Genomic DNA, 26,699 nt, shown 5'->3' with positions numbered 1-26,699 from the left:
TGGAACCATCCACCACGTCCTCAGCACAGCTCTAGGTAGGGCGCTTCCTTGCCAGCATGGGACATACACAATATACAAGACACATGCTACAGAAATGTAATTCTCCCCCCAGAAAATTTATACTTGCAGAAAAAAAGTGTTTTAAAACAAAAGAATTTACCTTCTCTAACCTGATTATTAATTTATTGACTTCAACGACATAGTGGTCAATTCTGGCAGCTCGGTGTTTTTTGAAGTCGGAAAGATGGCTTCTCACAGCACCTAGGAGGGGAGGTGGTGACATAAACGACTTGTCGTTTCCCTGAGGGAGCCTCTCTACCTTGAATTTCAAACATTCTAGGATTGTATTATATTTATCTATTTATTTATCTATCTATCGGCCGCACCGTGCAGCATGTGGGATCTTAGTTCCCCAACCAGGGATTGAACCTGGTCCCCCTACATTGGGAGCACGGAGTCTTAACCACTGGACCGCCAGGGAAGTCCATTAGAGTCTTACTAAAAATTAAAAAACTAGAAAAGCAAATGGAAGGAAATTTGCTAAAATGTTAACTATGGTCACCTTGGGGCCACAAAGTATGATAGGAAAGACCTTAAGGACAGAGGTTGAACTCTGGAGCCAGCCTGTGCTCAAGTTTCAATTCTGCCACACACTGTGTGACCTTGGACAAGTTCCTAACCTCTCTGTAACTTGGAGTACTCAGCTATAACATGGGGAAAACAGTAATACCTACTCCACAGGGCTGTTATCAGGACTAAAGAAGTTAAAATTTATAAAATCCTTAGAATACTGCCTGGCACATGAATTTTTGTTAAATAAAAAGGCAGTAACGTTATGGGCGATTTTTAAACATCTCATACTTTTCTGTACTTTTCAAGGCTGGTACAATATGGTTTTTCATCAGAATAAAAACAATCCTTCTCAAAATGTAAACGCTACTAGATGCCCTTGGAGGGGGCTAGTTAAACTGGTAACTTCTCAGTCCAGCAGCCAAGACCCAGGACAAACCTCCTCACACAAATGGAACCAAGTAGCCTGTTGTCTCAGTTCATCTGAAATATAACCTGCTCAATCTCACCTCTTCTGAAAGCCAGCCCTGCCCCCCAACCCTCCCAGCACTCAGTTCATTTCTCCCACCCAATGATGGCCTATTCATTTAGGTACTTTGCCACAGGGGTCCCCAACCCATGCCACACAGCAGGAGGTGAGTGGAAGGCAAGGGAGCGAGCAAAGCTTCATCTGCAGCTCCCCATCGCTCCCCACCGCCCGCATTATCACCTGCACCATCCCTCCCATCGCCCGCATTACCGCCTGAACCATCCACCCTCCACCCCTGTCTGTGGAAAAACTGTCTTCCTCGAAACCGGCCCCTGGTGCCAAAAAGGTTGGGGACCGCTGCTTTACCATATCTAGATCTTTACGCTACACTCTTAACCATCCATGCTTTTCTTCTTCCCTAATCAACTTTAACACCTAATTAAATTTTAGTTTTGAATTTTTAGGAGTGACAATACATATTAATTTTAAAATTTGCCATTCACTTGACCTTTTGTAATTTGTGACTTCCTTCAGTTGCTGAAACAGGCAAGTTAATCAGTAAATCACCTTGATAATTTAACACTGGCAATCATGAAATAAGCTATCAAAAAGCTAATAATTCATATGCTTGAAAAGTCTCCTTCATGTTTCTAATTGTCTTTCATATGTAACTAATAAATATATGCGTATAGTCTTATTTTTAAGCCATTTTTCTCCTGCCATAATGAAAATAAAATGTTTCCACTCTCCAACATGGTAGCCCCTAGCCACACCTGGAGACTGAGCACTTAAAATGTGGCTAATGTGTGGTTGTGGAACTGACTTTTAATTTTATTTAACTTTAATTTATTTAAATTTAAATAGCCACATATAGTTAGTAGCTATCATATTGGATAGTGTAATTATAGGACTTTCCTCTTCGAAAAAGACACATTCTGGGATTCCCTGGTGGTGCAGTGGTTAAGAATCTGCCTGCCAAGGCAGGGGACATGGGTTCGATCCCTGGTCTGGGAAGATCCCACATTCTGCGGAGCAACTAAGCCCATACGCCACAACTACTGAGGCTGCGCTCTAGAGCCCGCGTGCCACATCTCCTGAAGCCCGCACGCCTAGAACCCGTGCTCCGCAACAAGAGAAGCCACTGCAATGAGAAGCCCGCGCACCACAAGGAAGAGTAGCCCTGCTCGCTGCAACTAGAGAAAGCCTGTGTGCAGCAACGAAGACCCAACACAGCCAAAAATAAAAGTAAATAAAATAAATAAATTTATTTAAAAAATAAAATAAAAGACACATCCTGCAGCAGCACTATTTGGTAGCTGACCCCAGGGTAAATATCACTTCCCTTCTTAGAGCCTGTTTTCTCATCTATAAATGGAATGAGCATCACTACCCTTTCTACCTCACAAGGCTTTTGTGAAAGGTGAACAAGATAATGAGTATCAAAGTATAATAAAGTACTATGGGACTTCCCTGGCAGTCCAATGGTTAAGACTCCACACTTCCAATGCAGGGGGCGCAGGTTCGATCCCTGGTTGGGGAACTAAGATCCCACGTGCCATGCAGAGCGGCCCAAAAACAAAACAAAGTATAATAAACTACTACGACAGAATCATTATTTACCCATCGCATGGATAGAAAATACTATATTAATGATCACTATCATTCAACAGTTAAAGGACATGTAAGATTAGCTAGTTCAACTCCATGTGGCATGATCTTTTTGGTAAAAGCTTTACTGAGTTATCATTCAAATACATACAATTCACCATTTAAAGCATACAAATTCAATGGCTTTTAGTATATTGACAGGGTTGTGCAACCATCACCAAAATAAATTTTAGAACATTTTCATCATCCCGAAAAGATGGTAATTTTGAAAGTAAGTAGATGATACCACAATTACATGCTTCAGAAAATTAAGTTGCATGAACCAGTGCTTCTCAGTAGGCAGGTAATCAATGTCTACACAAGAAGAGACAGCCCAATCAATGGACTGCACCTGGGCTGATGTCAGAGACCTGGATTCCTACCCCACTTCTGCAGTTTCCTAGCTGTCTGACCCTGGGAGGTCCCCATGGAGTTCAGTAAGGATTAAATGAGAGTTCACATGTAAAGAATTTAATGCAGTGCCTAACACAAAGCAGAGGTCCAGCTCATTCTTGTCCATTTTCTCCCCCCACTAGAACACAAGGTCCAGAAGCTTACAACCATTCTGATTTACTGGTGTCTCTTCAGCTAACTCTTAAAACATATAGATGTTCAATAGACATTTGCTGAATGAATGAATGAATGAATGAACGAATGAAAAGAATTTCTTACCAAGCTCCTGGGGTTCCCACATGTAAGGATCAACCCCTCCATAGCTGAAAGACTCATATCCTTGGGTCCCTGATTCAGCTCGGTCATCTCCTTCTCGTTTCAACAGCCTGTTCTTTGCTTTCCTAGCCTTCTGGACAAGACCTTGAAAAATGGAACAAACACCATATGAATCCACGAAGAATACCCAGTAGAGAGTCAAGGTCCTATAGGAAGAGCACTTAGATTTCACCTATCAACAGGGTCCCAATGCATTTCACGGCTTCCCCTGTATCAGGGTTCTTTCATTTTCTGAGGACATAAGTAATATGAGGGAAGGAGGAAAACTTCTAGAATCACTGTCACAATCCATTTACTGGTCCAATTCCATCCTCCAGCCCATATACATTACAGGGATCTTGTTGCTTAAATCAATTATAAAGTTAAGGAGAGACTCAACTGCAGGCCGAGGAACATCAGCAAACCCTACCAGAAAATCGGTTCTGAAGTAGAGATTCTTGAATTCAAAGATCTGTACTTTAGATATGTAGTATGGAAGGGAACTCTTGGGTCTGGGGTCCCATAAGAAAGCTGCAGACTGTGATTTCAGCAGTATTATTATGATTAACTCTAGTCTAAAATCCTAGAGCCATAAAAGATAAAAGAGACTATATCAGACAAAATTAGAGAATTTCAAGGACTGTAACAGCTCGGGGTCAAGGAAGTAGACAAGAGGAACTATGTGCTTCTATGAGGACAAAAACGCCAAGTCAAGAGCTCGAAAGGTAAAGAGAGAGAGCTAAACAGTAGGAATATGAGGACATTATGTTTTTATTTATTTATTTATTTATTAATTATTTGGCTGCATTGGGTCTTCGTTGCTGCGCTCAGGCTTTCTCTAGTTGCGGCGAGCTAGGGCTACTCTTCATTGTGGTGCGTGGGCTTCTCATTGTGGTGGCTTCCCCTGTTGCGGAGCACCGGCTCTAGGCATGCAGGCTCAGTAGTTGTGGCACGCAGGCTCAGTAGTTGTGGCTTGCAGGTTCTAGAGCTCAGGCTCAGTAATTGTGGCGCTCGGGCTTAGTTGCTCCGCCGCATGTGGGATCTTCCCGGACCAGGGCTCGAACCCGTGTCCCCTGCATTGGCAGGCGGATTCTTAAACACTGCACCACCAGGGGAGTCCCGAGGACATTATGGATAGTAGAGTCTATCCCCCGGTAAGTCATTCCCTAGCCTTGGGTCTTGCCTCCCAAATTCCAGCAAGACAAATGGAATAAGAATCTTAATGAACACCAGAGTGTCTCCCAGATTTCAAGCTTCCTAAAAAAGAGGCTGATTAAGAGGAACAGAGAGAATGAGGAAAGTTAAATTCAACTGACAGCCCTTGTGTCCTGAAAAAGCTTTGTTAAAAAAATGCATCTCAGATAAGGCAAATGTCCTAGACACAAAATGGACTAGACACTGAATCCTTCCTGAAAGGTTTGGATGGCTTTTTTATAGCAGAAGGTATCTATAAAGTAAGCCTAGTGAAGGCACCAGGAAGACAATGGGCTATATACATAAATAGTTTCCCTCTGATGTGAGATACTGTGAGTTAGGAGAGAAAGTAGCCCATAACCTGCCCTCGTCTGGGATGGTGAGGCTAGTTTTAAGAGATTATGCTAGAGTTAGAACCAAAGCTTGAGCCAACCAAAGAAGGTCTTTCTTGCAGCCTTCCATTGTAACGGACACTAAATAGAGAATTAGAAATGCCCTTCCTAATAAAAGCAGGCTTTAGTGCTTGCAACCTGGCCCCTTAGCTACCATCATCTTTGAGAGTTATTTCCAGTCCCAGGTTTCACAAGAGCCCACATCAAGCCAAGTAAAGGAAGCAGAGGTAGGAGGAAAGAACTCCACCTGAAGAGGTAGTTTCCAGTACTTGATCGGCCCAAAGCATTTCTTCAACTCAGTACCAAGTTTCTCCTTTTCATTAGTGAAAAGAAAGCCCAAGTCTTGACTTCTTGCAAATGTTTTGTGATTATGAGCTACATGAAAGAAAAGGGGACTAAAATCTAGGTGTCTTATTCATTTTGCCTGTCTTCCCCTCACAGACAAAGCAGCAGGAAATTCACTGTCTCTCAAAGGAGGCAGAAACAGAAAAGCAGAGAGAAACAGACACTGACAGAAAAGAGAAACTAAATTTGATAACTCCCGGTCTCTCTCCAGCTAGTACTCAGGATCAACCCTCACTTCGTTTCAGTCAGCAGCAGAAGGTCCTATATCTATTATTCCCTCGATAATCTTACACATTTTTCCCCTAATACAAGGGCAGTCATCACAGGAATGTGAGGACATTCTCTAACCTCTCCACCCACTGGCATCAAAGTTTTAGTGATATCACGGTATATGACTCAGTTGAGCTGGCACTAAGACTAGATGCTCACTGAAAATCATGGAGGCCCTTCAGTTATCCAAAGGACACTTAGACAATCAGTTCCTTCGTTTGCTAGTTTTCCAGCTGTAGTGCATGCTGTGACTGGAATACAGGGCCTCACCTCATCAGTGATGCCACGTGCAAAGAGCAGCATTAGGCTTAGAGGTGATGGAAGACATGGGGTCAAGGCCTACCTCTGTCAATTCCTATCTGACCTTGGATAAGTCACTCCACATCTCTGAGCCTCACTTTTTCTCTATAAAATGAGACCAACACCTTCCTGCAGGGTTGTTGGGAGAGTCAAATGAAATAACAATGTATGTGAAAGAACATACATTTCTCTTTTTTTTTTTCTTTCTTGTCTCCTCAGAGTTATGACTCTGTTCCAGCCTCTATAGCCAGAAGCCACCTAGTCCATTGCAGCCTTCAGGATTTTGAAAATGTTTGACTTTGTCATATTTTTGACAGAAGTTATAAATGTTAATACTTTCAACAACTCTTTTTTTTCGGAACTGAAAAGTGAGACATGGAGTGAGACTCTGATTACAAGGGGCACGTGACTCACATGTGTGGAGGCCAGAGTCCGCTTAGGAATACGTGGATTATTCCTTTCTCTCCCACCCAACAAAGAATTGTGAATACAGCAACAGACCTTTTTAATCTCATTGCCTTCAGAAATGTGGCCAGCTATTAACTGAATCACTAGGAAAGTGAATTCCAGAGCACCAGCATCATACTTAGGGGTTAGAATCTAAAGTCTGGGAAATGAATAATCTGTATAGCAAAAATTACTTTGAAAAATTCTTTCTGCAACCCTCCAGGACCTGAGGGTCCTTGGAAGCTCAAAAACCAAGTTTTAACTTTTTAGGTTTAACTCCTTATATTTCAACCATAATCTTCCTTTTCCTGTGCTGCAGAGGACAAGGTCTAGTTGAAGAAGTAAGGATGGCAGGAAGGCCTGAATTTGTGACAGGTGAATGGGTGTACAATGTGCCTCCACTTACAGAGCAAAGGAAAGGAATTCCACCCCAAACCCTCTTAGGCTGGCAGTTAGGTAATTCAAACGTTCTAGCAAGAGACAGCAGAGGACAGTAATTACACTTACTAGGTTCAAAGCCAGGCTCTAACTCACTTTGCAGCTTCAGGCAAGTTATCTCTGTGTCTAATCTCTCTGTGTCTGGTATCCTCATCAGTAAGATGGGGCTCATAGTCACATAGTTATCGTGAGAATTAAATGAAGTTAATACACTGGAAGATTTTGAATAATGCCTGGCACATGGAAAGCACTAGAAATATGTTCTCTATTATTATTATTAATTTCCTACTGTTTATCATATTACGGTGGCAACATGGTAGCTGATGAAAACCATCCCACGAGTTAAAGCTCCCAGTGACAGAATGAGATAAGCAGAAAATCCTTGCCTCTTACTTTTAATTTGCCCTTTGACATCGCGGTCTTCCCCGGAGTGCTCTTCCTCATAATGTGACTGCAGCTGATAGAAAGACTGCAGGTCCTTCAGGCACAAAGGGCAGAGGAAGCCCTCCCTCACTTCCCCTGGGTCATCCAGAGAAGCCATGGCAGTGTCACTCTCAACCCCCGCAAGGCAGGGTCTTCATGCCAAGAGCCAGCTTGATTCCTCCACAAGAGACAAGGGATCCGCAGCATTAGCTTAACCAAGCAGCATACAGGTGATGGGGAAGTGGCATCACGGCCCTGGATGAGGTATCCTCTCTGGAGTAGGAGTCCTAAGAAAGGAAAGAAGCGGGAGGAAACCAATTCAGGCAAATTAGCAGCAATTGAGAATTTTCCTTGTTCTTTTCACAGTTCAGGAAGGGTACTTAACATTTTTCAGTGCAAGTTTGAGAACACAAACTGCTTTCTCGAATCCTTAGACCAAAACACAAAACTTTCTAAGATATGAGAACATCACTGGACAATGGCAATTCAGTGAAAGGGAAAGCACAGATTCTTGAAGATAAGAAAGGAAAATACAACTTCAACAGTAAACACAATACCAAGGCAATTCACTAACATTCATTCCAATGATCCAGCTGCATAATCTGTATGCCACTTTAGCCGCTGGGTAAATGTCTGAAATAGTTATCAACAAGCACAAATTTTTATTTGACTCTCTTTACCTTGAGCATTTATTCAACTACATATATGGAGCTCTTGCACCTCTGTCAAAAAGGCACTGATGAAAAAAAAAAAAAAAAAAAAGGCACTGATGTAAAAGGGATAGCGCCTGCCCTAAAAATCAAACCAAACCAAATCAAACAAAATCCCAGCTTCAGTCTAAGGAGGAGCATTAGAAACCTAGTGATCAAAAAGAAAAATCTATTCTGTGTCTTACGTTTGTAGGGTACTTTTTCTCCAATAAACTTACTAGACTTTATAAACCAGCAAGCCTAACGTTCTCACTGTTTCAAAAATAAAAGAAGCTGATGCTTATACAATTCAGGGCTTAATAAGTTATTTTCAGTTTTATCCGGCCACGGCAAAGTCACTTCCAATGTCACCTCAGAAAGATGCACAGCCATAGGGAAACGCGGACAAAACCAATCCACGAAAGCAGAGAAATTTCTCCCCAAGAACCTGAGGCCACAAACCACAGTAGAGGGTGAGAGGGAATGTATGACCGTCAGCTTTGAGCTGTGGATGGACCTGCTAACAGGGCCACGGAGGAGGAACTGCCTAGCCCTCCAAGGTGAAGAGTGGCAGTGACCCAGGAAATAAACAAATGAAACACGAGGTCCCTGTTTTCTTCCTCTAGCTAAAAAGCCCAATGGCTATATACATTCAGATCTCAGCCCCTTTTCCAGACGGTCGCTGAAAGAGCAGCTCCCGGCCCCTCCCAGCCAGTGGTTCACCCGAGCCCCCTTCCTTCCCATGCACTCACGCTACCAACACACACTCCCCGCATCTCAAGACATCCTCACTTCCTCGAGAATGTCTTGCTTGACGCATTCTCCCATCGGGCAGCCCTGCACCTCTCCTCATAGCATTTATCTCAATTTGTAATCACAGGTACACAATGCGACTTAATCCGACAGCCTGTAAGCTGTTTGAGAGCACAAGCCACGTCCTCGTTCCCAACACTACACCCCCCGGGTCAGTGCCCGGTACAAACCACCGAGAACCTCAACAACGCTCCAAGGGTGAATAAATGAATGAACGGACGAACCCTACAATCATATAACCAAATACCCACCACAAACCACCAAGCCAGGCCCCACGTCCACAACATATGCGAGACCCTCACACCCTAAATCACGTCCAAAGTCCAAATAAAACCCACATCTCCTGCAACTCCACGTCCAGCGTGAGTGCTGCCGGCCACACGCCGCAGCCACCACACATCCCCCGGCCGCCCGACCACCCTCCACGTAACTCAACGTGACGTGCACGCGCCGCATCACCGCACCCACAGTGCGGTGGGTGAAAAGGCTCATCCCCACAAAGCACACACGACAACTTCACATAGGCACCACACAAACCCCGAACCCAAACGCCTAAACCTCCCCAGAAGACCCAAAAAACGCTCCTTGGAGACAGCCCCCCGCTGCCCCAGCCGCATAACGCTACAGGGCTCACACAACCCCAAGCAACCACAAAGTAAAAACACCCCGGGCACACGAGCGAGACGCGCGGCCCGAGAGCCCCAGCGCCCACCACGCACGTCACACCCACCACACACAGATCCCACGCCCGCACGGCCCGCCCGCCCGGTTTCTGACAAGAGCCGCGCCCAGCCCCGCAGGCACGCCCAGCCCTGTGTACCTTTCCCGGTCCCACAGCCGCGAAGGCCTGTCTAGTTCTCCGACCCGAGCTCGGGGCCTCCACGACCCCTCAAGCGGTCGCGGCCACCATCTCCATCGACTGCTCGGCGCTCGACAGGCGCGCCTGCGTCGACGCCTAAAACGAAAGAAAGGCAGACGGACCACGGAGGAGCGCCGAGTCTTCGAGGGGACGAAAGGGAATCCCCAAGCGCAGGCCAGCGGCGGATTCTGCGCAGGCGCAGGAAAAACCGGCCGGGCGAGGCTGGGTAATTTTGCGACGTTTTGACGACTCTGGTAGTTCCGCCAGCGAAGTTGAACTACGCCCCTTGCTCTCCACCCCACTGTTAAGTATGGGAAAACTGAAGCCGGTGCTTTTCTGCTCCTTGACCGAGGTGCGCAGTGAATGAGGCAGCGAATGGTTTTGAATGCCTCCTCCCTCACCGCCAAATGCGCTTCTAAATTAATTAGAGTCAATTAAACTTCCTGAGCGCTAGAGAGTAAAGGAATTATTTGAGAGGCTTGGAGGATGTGGCGAGTCTGGAATATAACAGCATGAGAGTGGGCTTATAATGACAGGAAGTATACATCCAAAACAGGTACAGTGTGCTCAGGAAAATCTGTGAAATTTTCCAATACAAACAACACTGTAATGAGATATCACTTTACAACTGTTATAGTGGCCGTTATCAAAAGAAATGTGTTGCGGAGGATGGGAATGGAACACATGTAGACTATCGCTGAGAATGTAAATTTCTGCACCCACTACGGAAAACACGGAGGTTCCTCAAAAAATTTAAAAATAGAGCTAACATAGGACTCACTAAATCCGCTTCCGGGTGTTTATCTGCAGAACAGGAAAATACTAATTCAAAGAGGTATCTACATCCACTTATCTACTGCAGCATCACTTACAGTACCCAAGATATGTAAACAACCTAAGTGTCCACCAGCGGATGAATGGATAAAGAACAATGTGTGGGGGAAAAACACACACACACAAAAGAAACCCCAACGATATTCCCCACAGGCCTCGGTGACCTGGGCTGGTGTCACATCCCTGGACCCTGAACAGCCTTGTGTCCCAAGGCTAGACTGTGGCGGAGCTGAGGGACCTGGGGAGGATGTGCCAGCAAATGAGCCCCCCTTGCACCTGCAGAGCCAGCTTCCCTGGGGATGGGACCACCATCTCCAGATCCAGGCGGGCCGTCGTACAGCACAACCAAGCCGAGTGCACCCAAAGCCCGGTGGACCCTACGGCTGTAAGAGCTCTGATTAAGTCACCAGGTCTCCAAGTCTCCTGGTGCTGGGTTCCCAGCGGCAGCCTCCTTCCTCGGAATCCCCCCACCTACATACGACAGTACCCTCAGGATTGCCGTGTGGGCAGGGTTTGGATTTTCCTGGGGCTGAAGGGTAAGGAGGAAGCAACAATGAGACGCCAGCCCTTAGCTGTTTCTTCTGGCACATTCCTCTGTAATATCTAACCCAGAAACAGGACTTTCTCTATGGCTCTGATTGCCCAGTAACCAGAGTTGGGCCTGAAGCAGTGCTGCCGCCTAGTGTACAAATCCTGGAACAACAACTTAAAAACCGGTACTTCAGGGAGATCAGCTCTATGCTCTGTGAAAACCTAGAGCGGTGGGTTGGGGGGGGTCGAAGGGAGACGCAAGAGGGAGGGGGTATGGGGATATAAGTAAACATATAGCTGACTCGCTTTGTGATACAGCAGAAACTAACACACCATTGTAAAGCAATTACACTCCAATAAAGATGTTAAAAAAAAAAACAAACCTGTGCTTACGGGCACTTAATATTCAAAAGGCCTGCAGGGGCTGTAAATGACAGCAACCCTCAAGAAACATCCTATGGTAGGTAATCGAAAAAGATTTCAAAATACGGAGGACTTGCCAGAAGCCATTTCAAGAGGGAAGTTTAACGGACACCGTTTTGCTTAGTTCTGTTTTGCTATGTAACCACATGGAAAGAGGTCCACATTGCCAATGATTACAGAAAGTAAGATCAAAATCAAAACGAGGTATCACCTCACACCCGTCAGAAGGGCCATCATCAAAAAGTCTACAAACAAGAAAGGCGGGACAGGGCATGGAGAAAAGGGAACCCTCCTGCGCTGGTTTTGGGAAGGTAAATTGGTACGAGGCATGGGGGAGAACAGTATGGAGGTTTGTTAAAAAACTTAAAATAAAGCTACCACATGACCGGGCAACCCCACTCTTCGGCCTCTATGCGGAGAAACACCAAAATTCAAAAAGACACATCACCCCCCTGTTCACTGCGGCAGTATTTACTGGAGCCAAGACATAGAGGCAACCAAAGGTCCAACAGCAGACTGACGAATAAAGAGGATATGGTACATATACAGGACGGAATATGACTCTGCCACAATAGCAATGAAATAATGCCTTCTGCAGCAACATGCATGGACTGGAGATGATCACACGAAGTGGAGGAGGTCAGACAGTTAAGGACAAATAGCATATGACATCACATAGAGGTGGAATCTAGCAATCGATACAAATGAACACATTAAACGAGAAACAGGCACACAAACTTAAACAACTTCTGCTTACCAGAGGGGAAAGGTGGGCGGGGAAGGGAGGGAGAAAGGGAGGGATGAATATATACACACGAATATACGTAAACTCGAAAATCACCAAGGACCTACTGCTTAGCACAGGGAACCCTACTCACCAATCAGTTATCACCTATATGGGAAAAGAATCGGAAAAATAATAGATATCTATATACGTATAACTGAATCAGGTTGCTGTACAGCCAACACAAACACAACACTGTAAATTGACTCAGTTCCAATGTAAAATAAAATTAAAAAGAAAAGAAATCCGAAAGATATTCCCCATAGGGCTCCAAGACTTCTGCTACTGTCAAATCCCTGGATACCGAACAGCCTTGTGTCCCAAGTCTGGACTGTGGCGGAGCTGAGGGACCTGGGTAGGATATGCCAGCAAATAAGACCCCCTTGCACCTGCAGTGCCAGGTTCCCTGGGGATGGGACCACGACCTACAGATCCAGGTGGGCCGTGCTGCAGCTCAACCAAGCCGAGTGCACACAAAGGCCGGCAGACCTTCCGGCTGGAAAAGCTTTGAAAACTCACCTGGTGTCCAAGTCTCCTGATTCTGGGTTTCCACCGGCAGCCTCCTTCCTCGGAATCCCCCCATCTACGAACGACAGCATCCTCAGCACTGCCTTGTGGGCAGGGCTTGGGATTTGCCTGAGGGTTAAAGGGGAAGAGGGAGGCAGCAATGAGGCACCAGCCCTTAGCTGTTTCTTCTGGATGTTCCACCCTAATCTACAACCCGGGAACGCGACTTTCTCTATGGCTCTGGTTGCCCGAGTAACCAGTTGGGCCTGAAGAAGTGCTGCCGCCTTGTGGACGTGCCCCATTACAACAACTGGAAAACCGGTGCTCAAGGGCACTTCATATTCAAAAGGCCTGCGGGGGCTGTAAATGACACCTGCCCTCAAGAGAGATCCTCGCGGAGCTAATGGAAAAAGAATTCAACACAGAGCCGACCTTCACGCAGCCAATTCGATAGCGAAACTGTACTCATCACACCGTTTAAAACAAAACCACCTGCAAGATACGCAAACTGCTGGTTCCCCAAGGGACAGGTGTGGGGGGAGGAATCAGTTAGGACGTTGGGATTCACATACACACTACAACATGTATAAACTAGATAACCAACCAGGACCTACTGTACAGCAGAGAGAAATCTACTCAACACTCTGCTATACCCTATACGAGAATAGCATCCACAAAATTAGACATGTGTGTATATGTATAACTGTATCAGGTTGCTGGACACCTAAAAAAAACACGACATAATTGTAAATGAACTATACGTCGACAGAAAACAAAAATTAAATAAAGAAAAAGAAAGAAAAAAGGAAAGAAAGGCCCACTCTCTTCGCCTCAGGCGTATGTGACCGGGGCTGGGGTCACATCCCTAAAGCTTGAGCTGACCTGGGTCCCAAGGCTGGACTGTCCTGGGGTTGAGGGAGCTGGGGAGGATGTGGTAGCAAAGCAGCCCCCTTGGACCTGTAGTGACGGGTCCTCGCTGCATGGACCACAATCTCCAGATCCTGGCGGGCCCTCTACACCTCAGCCAAGCCTAGTGCACCCAAAGAATGGTGGGCCCTCTGGGCTGCAAGAACTTCGAAACGTCACCTGGTCTGCACGTGTCCCGGTGGTGGGGTTCCCACGTGCAGCCTCCTTCCTTAGAGTCGTCCTGCATCTACGTATGACAGCACCCTCAGCACGGCGGCTTGACAGGGGTTGGGAATTGTCTGAAGTTGGGGGGAGGGTAAGGGGGAATAAGGAATGGAACACAAGCCCTTGGGTGATTCTGCTAGCACCTTCCAATCTAACTCACGACCCAGGAACAGCACTTTTGCTAAGGCTCCTGTAGCCTTAGTAACCAGAGTTGGGCAGGAGGAAATGCCGCCGCCTTGTGGCCCTTTCCCGTAGCAACAACTTTAAACCCGCTGCTTCTTCACAAAATCGGCTGGGCTGTAAATGACACCTGCCCTCAAGAAAGATCCCCGAGGAGGTAATCGAAAAAGAAATCAAGACAGGGCCGACCTTCACGTAGTCAATTTCGAGAGGGAAACTGCACTCACACCGATGAAAACAAAACCACCTGCAACGATGCGCAACATCACTAATTCTTAAACGCAATTCAAACCTGCAATGAAGTGTCACCTCGCAGCGGTCACAACGGCCATCACCAAAAAGTCTACAAACAATAAGTGTGAGAGAGGCCGTGGAACAAACGGAACCCTCCTCTGCTGTTGGTGGAAATGTTAATTGCTAACAGGTGCTATGCACAACAGTACGGAGGTTCTTGAACAAAAAAAACTAAAACTACAGCGACCAAATGATGCGGCAATTCCACTCCTGGGCCTAGATCTGGAGAAACTCATCATTCGAGAAGGCACATGCACACCAACATTGCTCGCAGCACGACAAACAATAGCCAAGACTTGGAAGCAACCAAAATGTCCTTCGATACATGAGTGGCTAACGAAGATGTGGTACGTACATACAATGGGATATAAGTCAGCCATATAAAAGGATGAAATCATGCCAATTACAGCAACATGGGTGCACTGGAGAAGATCATACTAAGCGGAGGACGTCAGACAGAGAAGGACAAATAGCATATGAGACCAATTAGAGGTGGGATCAAACAAGCGATAAAAATGACTTAATTTACCAAAGAGAAACAGACTCACAAACTTAGAAAACGACTTACGGTTACCTGAGGGGAAAGGGAGGCGGGGGGCAGGGAGGGAGAAATTAGATTATTGGGATTAACAATACACAACAATATATGTAAACTCGACAATTACCAAGGACCTACTGCTTAGCACAGGGAACTCCCGTCACCAATCACTTATAACCTATATGGGAAAGGAATCGGAAAAAAATGGATATCTGTATAACTGAATCAGGTTGCTGTACAGACAACACAACCACAACACTGGAAATCCACTCTGTTCCAATATAAAATAAAACTAAGCTTAAAAAGAAAAGAAAAGCAATCCCAACGATATTCCCCACAGGCCTCGGTAACCTGGGCTGGTGTCACATCCCTGCAGCCTGAGCAGCCTTGTGTCCCAAGGCTGGACTGTGGCGGAGCTGAGGGACCTAGGGAGGATGGGCCAGCAAATGAGTCCCCCTTGCACCTGCAGAGCCAGGTTCCCTGGGGATGGGACCACCATCTCCAGATCCAGGCGGGCCGTTTTACAGCTCAACCAAACCGAGTGCACCCAACGCCCGGTGGACTTTTCGTGTGGAAGAGCTTGGATAAGACACCAGGTCTCCAAGTCTCCTGACTGTGGGTTCCCAACGGCAGCCTCCTTCCTCGGAATCCCCCCCACTCCGTACGACAGCACCCTGAGCATTGCCGTGTGGGCAGCGGTTGGGATTCTCCTGGGGCTGAAGCGTAAGGGGGAAGAAGCAATGAGATGCCAGCCCTTAGCAGTTTCTTCTGGCACATTCCACCCTAACCTGCAACCTGGCAACATGACTTTTCTCTGGCTCTGGTTGCCCGAGTAACCACAGTTGAGCCTGAAGAAGTGCCGCCCCCTTGTGCACGTCTCCCGTAACAACAACTTGAAAACCGGTGCTCAAGGGCGCTTCATAGTCCCAATGGGCCTGCGGGAGCTGTAAGTGACACCTGCCCTCAAGAAACGTCCTGGGGTAAGTAATGGAAAAAGAATTGAAACGAGGGCCGACTTGCCGGAAGTCATTTCAAGGGGGAAATTTCAGAGACCGTTTTGTTAATTTTGTTTCGTTTTGTAACCACATTGAAAGACGTCCACATTGCCAATGATTACAGAAAGTAAGATGAAAATCAGAACGAGGTATCACCTCACTCCCGTCAGAAGGGCCATCTTCAAAAAGTCTACAAACAACAAAGGATGGAGAGAGCATGGAGAAAAGGGAACCCTCTTGAGCTGGTTTTGTCAAGGTAAGTTGGTACCAGGCACGGGGGAGAACAGTATGGAGGTTTGTTAAAAAACTTAAAATAAAGCTACCACATGAGCAGGCAATCCCACTCTTGGGCCTCTAAGTGGAGAAAAACCAAAATTCGAAAAGACACATCAACCCCATGTTCATTGCGGCAGTATTAACAGGAGCCAAGACATGGAGGCAACCAAAGATCCCACAGCAGACGGCCGAATGAAGAGGACGTGGTACATATACACGACGGAATATGACTCCGCCACAATAGCAATGAAATAATGCCTTGTGCCGCAACATGCATGGACTGGAGATGATCACACCAAGTGGAGGACGTCAGAGAGTAAAGGACAAGTAGCACATGAGAGCACAGAGGGGTGGACTCTAGCAATCGATACAAATGAACTCATTAACAAAAGAGAAACAGACTCACAAACTTAGAAAACAACTTCCGTTACCAGAGGGGAAAGAGGGGCGGGGGAAGGGAGGGAGAAAGGGAGGGATGAATATAGACACACGAATATATGTAAACTCAAAAATTAGCAAGGACCTACTGCTTAGCACAAGGGACTCTAGTCACCAATCACTTATAACCTATATGGGAAAAGAATCGGAAAAAGAATAGATATCTGTATACGTATTACTGAATCAGGTTGCTGTACAGCCAACACAAGCACAACACTGTAAATCCACTCTGTTCCGATATAAAATAAAAGTAAACTTAAAAAGAAAAGAAATCCGAACGATATTCCCCACAGGGCTCAGTGACTTGTGCTACTGTCACATCCCTGGAACCCGAACAGCCTTGTGTCCCAAGTCTGGACTGTGGCTGAGCTGAGGGACCTGGGTAGGATGTGCCAGCAAAGGAGCCCCCCTTGCACCTGCAGTACCAGCTTCCCTGGGGATGGGACCACGACCTACAGATCCAGGTGGGCCGTGCTGCAGCTCAACCAAGCCGAGTGCACACAAAGGCCGGCGGACCTTCTGGCTGGAAGAGCTCTGCAAAGTCACCTGGTCTCGAAGTCTTCTGATTGTGGGTTCCCACCGGCAGCCTCCTTCCTCGGAATCCCCCCACCTACGAACGACAGCACACTCAGCACTGCCGTGTGGGCAGGGGTTGGGATTTGCCTGGGGTCTGAAGGGTAAGAGGGAAGCAGCAATGAGGCACCAGCCCTTAGCTGTCTTTTCTGGCACATTCCACCCTAATCTACAACCGGGAAACAAGACTTTCTCTATGGCTCTGGTTGCCCGAGTAACCAGTTGGGCCTGAAGAAGTGCTGCCCCCTTGTGGACGTCCCCCATAACAACAACTTGAAAACCGGTGCTCAAGGGCACTTCATATTCAAAAGGCCTGCGGGGGCTGTAAATGACACCTGCCCTCAAGAGAGATCCTCGCGGAGCTAATGGAAAAAGAATTCAAGACAGAGCCGACCTTCACGCAGCCAATTCGATAGCGAAACTGTACTCATCACACCGTTTAAAACAAAACCACCTGCAAGGATGCGCAGATTGCTGGTTCCCCAAGGGACAGGTGTGGGGGAAGGAATCAGGACGTTGGGATTCACATATACACTACAACATGTATAAAATAGATAACCAACCAGGACCTATACTACGGCAGAGGGAAATCTACTCAACCCTCTGATATACCCTATACGAGAATAGCATCCACAAAAGTAGACATGTGTATATCTGTATAACTGTATCAGGTTGCTGGACACCTAAAACAAACACGACATAATTGTAAATCAACTCTACGTCGATAGAAAATAAAAATTAAATTAAAGAAAAAGAAAGAAAAAAGGAAAGAAAGGCCCACTCTCTTCGCCTCAGGCGTATGTGACGGGGCTGGGGTCACATCCCTAAAGCTTGAGCTGACCTGGGTCCCAAGGCTGGACTGTCCTGGGGTTGAGGGTGCTGGGGAGGATGTGGTAGCAAAGCAGCCCCCTTGGACCTGTAGTGACGGGTCCTCGCTGCATGGACCACAATCTCCAGATCCTGGCGGGCCCTCTACACCTCAGCCAAGCCTAGTGCACCCAAAGAATGGTGGGCCCTCTGGGCTGCAAGAACTTCGAAACGTCACCTGGTCTGCACGTGTCCCGGTGGTGGGGTTCCCACGTGCAGCCTCCTTCCTTAGAGTCGTCCTGCATCTACGTATGACAGCACCCTCAGCACGGCGGCTTGACAGGGGTTGGGAATTGTCTGAAGTTGGGGGGAGGGTAAGGGGGAATAAGGAATGGAACACAAGCCGTTGGGTGATTCTTCTGGCACCTTCCACTCTAATTCACGACCCAGGAACAGGACTTTTGCTAAGGCTCCTGTAGCCTTAGTAACCAGAGTTGGGCATGAGGAAATGCTGCCGCCTTGTGGCCGTTTCTTGTAACAACAACGTTAAACCCGCTGCTTCTTCACAAAACCGGCTGCGCTGTAAATGCCACCTGCCCTCAAGAAAGATCCTCGAGGAGGTAATCGAAAAAGAATTCAAGATAGGGACAAACTTCACGCAGCCAATTTCAAGAGGGAAACTGTACTCACACCGTTTAAAACAAAACCACCTGCAACGATGCACAACATCGATAATTCTTAGAGAAACGCCATTCAAACCTTCCATGAGGTGTCACCTCGCAGCGGTCAGAACGACCATCACCAAAATGTCTACAAACAGTAAGTGTGGGAGAGGCCGTGGAAGAAAGGGAACCTTCCTCTGCTCTTGGTGGGAATGTAAATTGCTAACAGGCACTATGCGCAACAGTACGGAGGTTCCTGAAGAGAAAAACTAAAACTAGAGGTACCACGTGATCCGGCAATTCCACTCTTCAATCTATATCCGGAGAAAATCATCTTGCGAAAAGGCACATGCACACCAACATTGCTCACAGCATGATATACAATAGCCAAGAGTTGGAAGCAACCAAAATGTCCATCGACAGATGAGTGGCTAACGAAGATGTGGTACATTTATACAATGGGATATAATTGAGCCATATAAAAGGATAAAATCATGCCAATTTCAGTAACGTGGATGGACTGGAGATGATCATACTAAGCGGAGGACATCAGACAGACAAGGACAAATAGCATATAATATCAATTAGAGGTGGGATCTAACAAGCGATAAAAATGAATTCATTTATATAGAGAAACAGACTCAGAAACTTAGAAAACAACTCATGGTTACCTGAGGGGAAAGGTAGGCGGGGGGAAGGGAGGGAGAAATTAGACAATTGGGATTAATATATACACAATAATTTATGTACACTCGACAATTACCAAGAATCTACTGCTGAGCACAGGGAATTCTCGTCACCAACCTGTTATAACCTATATCGGAAAAGAATCGGAAAAAGAATGGATATCTGTATATGCATAAATGAATCAGGTTTCTGTACAGACAACACAAACACAACACTGTAAATCCACTTTGTCCCAATATAAAATAAAATTAAACTTAAACAGAAAAGAAAAGAAAAGAAATCCCAATGATATTCCCCACAAGTTTCAGTGACCTGGGCTGGTATCACATCCCTGGAACCTGAGCAGACTTGTGTCTCAAGGCTGGACTGTGGCGGAGCTGAGGGACCTAGGGAGGATGGGTCAGCAAATGAGCCCCCCTTGCACCTGAAGAGCCAGGTTCCCTGGGGATGGGACCACCATCTCCAGATCCAGGCGGGCCGTCGTACAGCTCAACCAAGCCGAGTGCACCCAAAGCCCGGTGGACTTTTCGGCTGGAAGAGCTTTGAGAAGTCACCTAGTCTCCACGTCTCCTGGTGGTGGGTTCCCAGCGGCAGCCTCCTTCCTCGGAATCCCCGCCTCCCTACGACTGCATCCTCAGAATTGTCCTGTGGTCAGGTATTGGGATTTTCCTGGGGTTGAAGGTTAAAGGGAAGGAGCAATGAGACACCAGTCCTTAGCTGTTTCTTCTGGCACATTCCACCCTTACCTAACCCGGGAACACGACTTTCTCTGTGGCTCTCGTTACCCCAGTAACCACAGTTGGATCTGAAGAAGTGCCGCCCCCTTGTGGGCGTCTTCCGTAACAACACCTGGAAAACCGGTGCTTACAGGCACTGCAGAGTCACAAGGCCTGAGGGGCCATAAATGACATGTGCCCTCAAGAAATGTCCTGGGGGGCGACTTCCCTGGTGGCATAGTGGTTGAGAATCCGCCTGCCAATGCTGGGGACATGGGTTCAAGACGAGGTCCAGGAAGATCCCACATGCTGCGGAGCAATTAAACCTGCAAGCCACAACTACTGAGCTCGCACGCGTAGAGCTCGTTCTCCTCAACAAGAGAAGCCACCACCTCGAGAATCCTGCGCACTGCAACGAAGACCTAACGCAGCCAAAAATTAAGTAATCAATTATTTAATTAAGAAAAAAAAGAAATATCCTGGGAGTAGGTAATCGAAGAAGAATTCAAAACAGGGCCAACTTTTTAGAATCCAATTTCAAGAAGTAAATTTTATGCACAGTTTTTTAAAAAATCAAATGAGAACATGCTGAGCATCGCTTATTATTAGAGAAATGGAAATCAAAGCTACAACGACGTGTCACTTTGGGCCAGTCAATATGGCCATAATTAATACGTCTGCAAACAGTACATCCGCGAGAGGGCTCGGAGTAAAGGGAAGCCTCCTTCACTGTTTTTGGTAATGTAAACTGATAACAGCCACGATGGAGAACAGTATGAAGGTTCCCTCAGAAACTAATAATAGAGCTACCATATGATCCAGCAATCCCACTCCTGGGCCTATATACAGAGAAAACACCAAAATTCAAAAAGACACATGCACATCGACGTTCACTGCAGCAGTATTTACAATAGCCAAGACATGGAAGCAACCAAAATGTCCATTCGACAGATGGATTTATAAAGAAGATGTGGTACATATATACAATGATATATTACTTAACCATGAAAAATAATGAAATAATGCTTTTTCCAGCAGCATGGATGGACATGGAGATGGGCATAGTACGTGAAGGAAGTCAGACAGAGAAACATAAATAGCATTTGATGTCACTTATATGTGGAATGTAAACATAGGCACACACATAACCGAGCTCTAGATGTAGAGTACAGATTGGTGTTTCCTGGGTAGGGGGTAGATATGAGGGAAGGGTGTCAACATGTACAGACATGTACACTTATAAAATAAATAAGTCCTGTGGTTGTAGTCTACAGCATGGTGACTAAGTTAACATTACCGTATTGCATATTTGATAGTTGCTTAGAGAGTAGATCCTAACAGATCTCATCACAGGAAAAAAATTTTTCATAAGTATATATGGTGACAGATGTTAATTAGACTTAGTGTGGTGATCATTTTGCAGTGTATGCAAATATCGAATTATTATGTTGTACACCTGAAACTGATATAACGGTATATGTGAAGTATACCTAAAAAAAAATGAGAGTTTTCTCAGTCAGCACCAGTCCATGATCTGCACTGTCCTGGGTACCCCAGGGTGTACAGGGGCAAAACCTCATCCCAGCTTTTGGTAGCTATTTGCCTTGTACTCTGCGTAAGTGCCAGCCTTCAGCACCGGCCTGGGCTCCTGAAGAAGAGCTATAGCGCATTATCGGAAAATCCTGAGCTTTGGGGTCAGAAGATGACCTCGGTTCATGTTCCAGCAGTGTTACTTGACTGCTGTGACTCCTAGTATCACAGTCCGTAAAATGGGGATAAAATAGTTTCTACCTCATAGGATTGTGAAGGCTGAGTGAGGTTATGTGAGGTGGGGGGAGTATGGGGAGTGGTCTTAACAGTGGCTCCAACTCTGGACAGGAGCACTGATTCTGCAACTAGCACTTGGCCTCCATAGCCTTCTGTTTAAGGACATGAGGCTCCCAGCATGGAGAACATTGAGCTTTTGGAGGGTAATCACCAGTGAAAGGGCAGTTAAATAGGTGTCCAGAGCCCGGGCTCCTCTTACTTTGTGACTTCGATCAAGTCCCGTCCCCTTACTTTGCCTCAGTTTTCCCATCTGTACAGATAAAATGGGTTCCAAAGCTCTTTTATTTTTTCAACCTGATGATCCCATTTTTTTCACTTTACAGGGTTGGGAGGCGTGGACAGGGACTTCCCCTTGTGTACTGGCACAGACAGGGAAGAGACTTGCCAACCAGTCAGAAGCAAAGCAACAGACCCACATCTGCCTTTGTTACTGGCCTCTGCCTTGGGTCCTGGGAGCCAGGACTGGGGAATGAAAACGCCGTGTTTCATGTCTGGGTCAGAGGAGTCCCAGCACAAGCCGTGCTCCAGGCAGGACAATGTCTGGGGTCAGGCGATGAAACTTTTATGAAACCATCATGATTTTGCCTGTCATTCTAACATTTACAAAAGCCAGTGTCACATTCACCCTTTCATTTGCTCAAAAAAGCAATGGCCGTGTGGCCCCTTAGTGTCTAAGTCCATCCCTAGCAGCACAGGATGTCTTGGCATCACAGTGAAATCGCTGAGCAGGAGAGGGAGCTCACGATGTGGGCATTGTACGTCAGGGCCGGGTGTGTGGCACGTCATGCAACTCCCCAAAGACTTGGCTTCCCTCCAGGCTGGCCCAGGCCCCAGTTCCCAGGTCCTCTGCCACCTGCCACTGCGGTTGGGAGCAGGTGGGTTGAGGGGTGGCACACCCCTTCCGCTGGCACAGGGAAATGAGAGCAATGACGGAAGATCTGGCAGGGCCACAGGAGGGCAGGGTCTGGTCTGGAGAATCGGCAGAGATTGTGCCAGTCTGGGTGGTGTCCAGGGGAAGCAGATGACGGCTGCTCTGGGTCAGGAAGGAAGGAAGCAGGGGGAAGGAAGGGGAAGAAAGAGAGCGACGCAAGCAGGGAAAGAGGGAGAAAAGAATGACAAGAAAAAACTGAAGGGGTAGCGAAGCATCGTAGTTGTCAGATGCCAGAGCCAGTGGACCCAGATTTGAATCCCAGCCCTGTAATCTGATCCCAGGTGGGTCACTTTGGTTCTCTGAGCTTTAGTTTTGTCATCAGTAAAATGGGATCATGATTGTACCTCCCTCCTAGGTTGGAAGATTAAATTGGTTAATATTTGGAAAGTGCTGGAACAATGCCTGGTACATAGGAAGGACTAAGTAAATGTTTGTTAAATAAAGAGAAGGGAGGTGTCATTCAAATGCCTTGGCAGTTGTATCAAGCTGTGCCATAGGAGGTGTGGGGATCCAATCTGGTTCGTGGCAATATTTTGGAGATTCATGGCCCTGCCAGATGGGAACTCAGAACAGAATTAGATAGTAACCACATTCATTGAATCCCATGAGGGGGTGGGGAGTGGCAGCCTCTGCAGACCTGAAAAGTAGGAAATATGGAATTGACTTGGGGGCACGTGAACCGCAAGGCCACCCAATTTGCAGGTCATGGACTGGCATCTCCTTTGACAAAGCAGGGCCACCACCCACCAGAGGGACCTTTGGCGAATGAGAAAGATGCCCCCCTCCCTCCAGCAGATGTAGCCCTGTGCCAGGACTCAAGCCCTGTGCTTGGCGAGTGGGGCGAGGCCTGGATTTCTGCTCCCACTCAACCCCTCGACTGTGCTGTACACAACCCGCACTACGGTCCCAGGGACAGAGGCGAGAATAAAGGTCAACATGGTCCTCAGGTTGGGGAAAAAAATGACACTTGTTGTCTGCAGCTTCATATCTCATTCCTCTGACCTAAATCTCTGGAGATATGTATGCTCGGCCAGTTGAGAAGTTAATCCCAATTTCAGCCCAGAATTGAAGTAATCTGTATATAATATGTGGTATTTTAAGTATTTGAGGTATTTAAGAGAGTTTGGCATGTAGAGCATCTAACACATTAGACCTGTGCCTCCAGTGTGAAATGTGTAACTCAGAATTGACTTAGGATTGGGATTTTAAGTTCATTCAATAAACTATGTATTGAGTACCTGTCCACATGTTGCCTGAGATACACCAAACTGACAGTGATTCTTGCTCTCCTGAAGCTGACATTCTAGTGGACAGACACAGACACTAAACAATAAATATACTAAATAAGTACATTATGTAGTATGTTGGAAAGTGATGAGTGCTATAGAAAAAAGAAACAAATAGAGTAAAGGGGATGGGGCGGGCCAGGTCACAGTGTTTAGTAGGGTGCTTAGAGTAGACCTTCACTGAGAAGGCACAGTTTGAAGAAGAAAGAACTGAAGGCAGTGAGGAATGAGCCACATGGATCTCTTGGGGAAAAACATTCCACGCAGAAGGAATAACCAGTGCAAAGTCCTCATGGCAGGGTGTGCCTGGCAGGTTGAAAAAAGAATGATGAGGCCAGCACCCGTGCTCATAGCAGCATTGTGCACAGTACCCAAAAGGTGGGAAGAACCCAAGTGTCCATCAGTGGATGAATGGATAAACAAGATGTGGTCTAGCCATACAATGGAATATTATTCAGTCATAAAAAGGAACGAATTTTTGACATATGCTATAACATGGATGGACCATTTTCTTTGTGCTTAGTGAAGTAAGCCAGACACAGAAGGACAAATTCTGTATGAGTCCACTTATATGAAGCCCCTAGATTAGGCAAGTTCACAGAGACAGAAAGCTGAATAGAGGTGACCAGGGGCTGGGGACAGGGAAGGAGGGGGAGTTTCATGGGTGCAGAGTTTTTGGGGGGCGATGAAAAAGTTTTGGGAGTAGTTAGTGGTGCTAGTTACACTAAATTGTAAGTATATTTAATGCCACTGAATTGTACACTTAAAAAGGGTTAAAATGATAAATATAATGTATATGTTTACCATAACTAAAAAAACTAGAGGCCAATGTGGCTGGAACAGACGGAGCGAGGGAGACAATGATAGGACTTGGGTCCTAGAGCTCGAGGTGAGAGGGCAGGTCATGGTTATTATGGCGACTTCTGCCTTTACTCTGAGTGAGGTGGGGGAAAGAGGAGGGTTTGGAGCAGGAGAGGGACAGGATTTGCCTTTTGGCTTCTGTGCTGGGAAGAGAGGCAGAGGACAGAAATGCCACGTGTGCTTGGCACATAGTAAACCCTTGATAAGTGTCAGTGTAAAGGATGCATGCTGAGGAATAGAGACACAGTCGTAGAGAACAAACGTATGGACACCAAGGGGGGAAAGTGGTAGGGCAGGAGGTGGTGGTGGGATGAATTGGGAGATTGGGATTGACATGTATACACTAATATGTATAAAATAGATAACGAATAAGAACCTGCTGTAAAAAAATGAATAAAATAAAATTCAAAAAAAAAAAAGAAAAAAAAGGATGCATGCTGAGTCTCTAGAAGGAAACAAATTCTAGCAGTAGTTGCCTCTGGGGAGGGGCGCTGGGTTGGAGGAGACCTTTTCACAGCGCATACTCTTTTTGTAGGCTACGCACGCTGGGTGAGCAGAGCGCTGCGAGGAGCCGAGACAGCCACCAGGGGGAGCCATACGGCCGCATCGAACCGTGCAGACCGCCCAGGTTGCCAGCGTGGGCTGGTCCCCATCTTAGGCCTTCCGACCCCCTGCTGACCAGCAGAGGAGGGTGCGCACCCCAGTGGCCTGGTGCGGGAGAGTCAGCCCCCCTCCTGCTCCCCGGCCAAGCCCCTGCACCGCTGAACGTGAGCCCCCTTTCTCTTGCAGGGGCTTGACTGAGCAGCTGATGACAGTATGGAGCTCAGACGGCACGTCGCACAGCGTGTTCTGGACCGTCCCTGTGCCTTCAACAGAGCTCATGGGTTCTTTTCTCTCGGGGACCCCACCCCCAAACCTATTCTTTCCACAGTCAATAGGAGTAAATGGCACCTCCGTTCAGCCAGGTGCTCCAGCCAAAAGCCTTGAGGTCGTCTTTGACCCCCCCTTCTCTCACACTTCACTCGGAACCCATCAGCCAGTCCCGTGGACTTCTGCTCTGAAACGGACCTAGAATATGCCCAGTTCTCCCCACCTCGCTGCCACACCACCATCTCTGGCCTGGATGACTGCAGCGGCCTCCTCCCCCCCACCCCACTCCTGCCTCTGCTCAGCCCCAGGCACCCCTACAGCCTCTGCTCCCCTCGCAGACAGAAGCATCCAACTGGAGCAAAGTTAGGTCAGGCCCTCTGCCTGGCACCCTCCTGAGGCTCCCACCAAAGTCCTCCCAAGGGCCCACAGGACCCTGCCTGACCTGGACCCCGGTCCCCTCGGAGGCATCGCTGGGCGCCCTCCCCTGCCCCAGTGCTCAGGCACAGCGGCCTCAGCTCCTGCCCTCCCTGGGGAGGATGCTCCACCTCCAGGCACCTGCACTTGCTGGTCCCGTGCGGGGAACACTCTTATCCCAGATTCCTAAATGCCTCTGTCCCTCACCTCCTTCAGGCCTCTGCACTAACGTCACCTCATCCCGACCACCCTATCAAAGCAGCACATCCCAGGCCGCAGCTGGGACCAGGTGAGGCACCCACGGTACAAAGTTGAAGGGGGCGCTCGCTCGCAGACCGTGCACCGCTGGCCTCCCTTCTGCACTCAGGGAGCCTCACTCACCTCACCTGTTCCTGGCTGTTCACCCACCCCCTGACCCCTTTCCCTCTGTGGCTGTGCCCTGCATTCACTTCCTTCATCTCTTCTGAATTTGCGTGTGTTTATTGCTCCCCTCTCTCCCTCTTGGATGCCAGCTGCACGTGGTAGGAACTCTGCCTCATTTGCTGCTGCATCCCAGCCTCCAAATGGGCT

General features: G+C 47.2%; 1 protein-coding gene across 3 annotated transcripts in view; it reads right to left on the bottom strand.

The window, feature by feature from the left end:
• Positions 1-12,763, bottom strand: part of RBSN (rabenosyn, RAB effector) — a 28,657-nt gene extending 15,894 nt beyond the window's left edge. The window contains exons 1-5 of one of the 3 annotated variants that reach the window (XM_082413462.1): positions 12,656-12,761; positions 9,526-9,660; positions 7,174-7,490; positions 3,359-3,499; positions 161-261 (exon numbers count right to left, since the gene is read on the bottom strand). In XM_082413462.1, coding sequence (XP_082269588.1) covers positions 161-261; positions 3,359-3,499; positions 7,174-7,321 — 390 coding nt within the window. In that variant the 5' untranslated portion in view covers positions 7,322-7,490; positions 9,526-9,660; positions 12,656-12,761. Of the gene's footprint in view, positions 1-160; positions 262-3,358; positions 3,500-7,173; positions 7,491-9,525; positions 9,661-12,655 lie in introns of those variants that run through there. The other 2 variants (XM_082413463.1, XM_082413464.1) reach the window with 2 other exon arrangements.
• Positions 12,764-26,699: the final 13,936 nt, after the last annotated feature.

Source organism: Balaenoptera physalus (genome assembly GCF_965194825.1).
Source record: "Balaenoptera physalus genome assembly, chromosome: 11".
NCBI classification, from domain to species: domain Eukaryota; kingdom Metazoa; phylum Chordata; class Mammalia; order Artiodactyla; family Balaenopteridae; genus Balaenoptera; species Balaenoptera physalus.
Note: the sequence above shows the minus strand (reverse complement) of the source record. Positions and strands in the feature narration are given on the sequence as shown.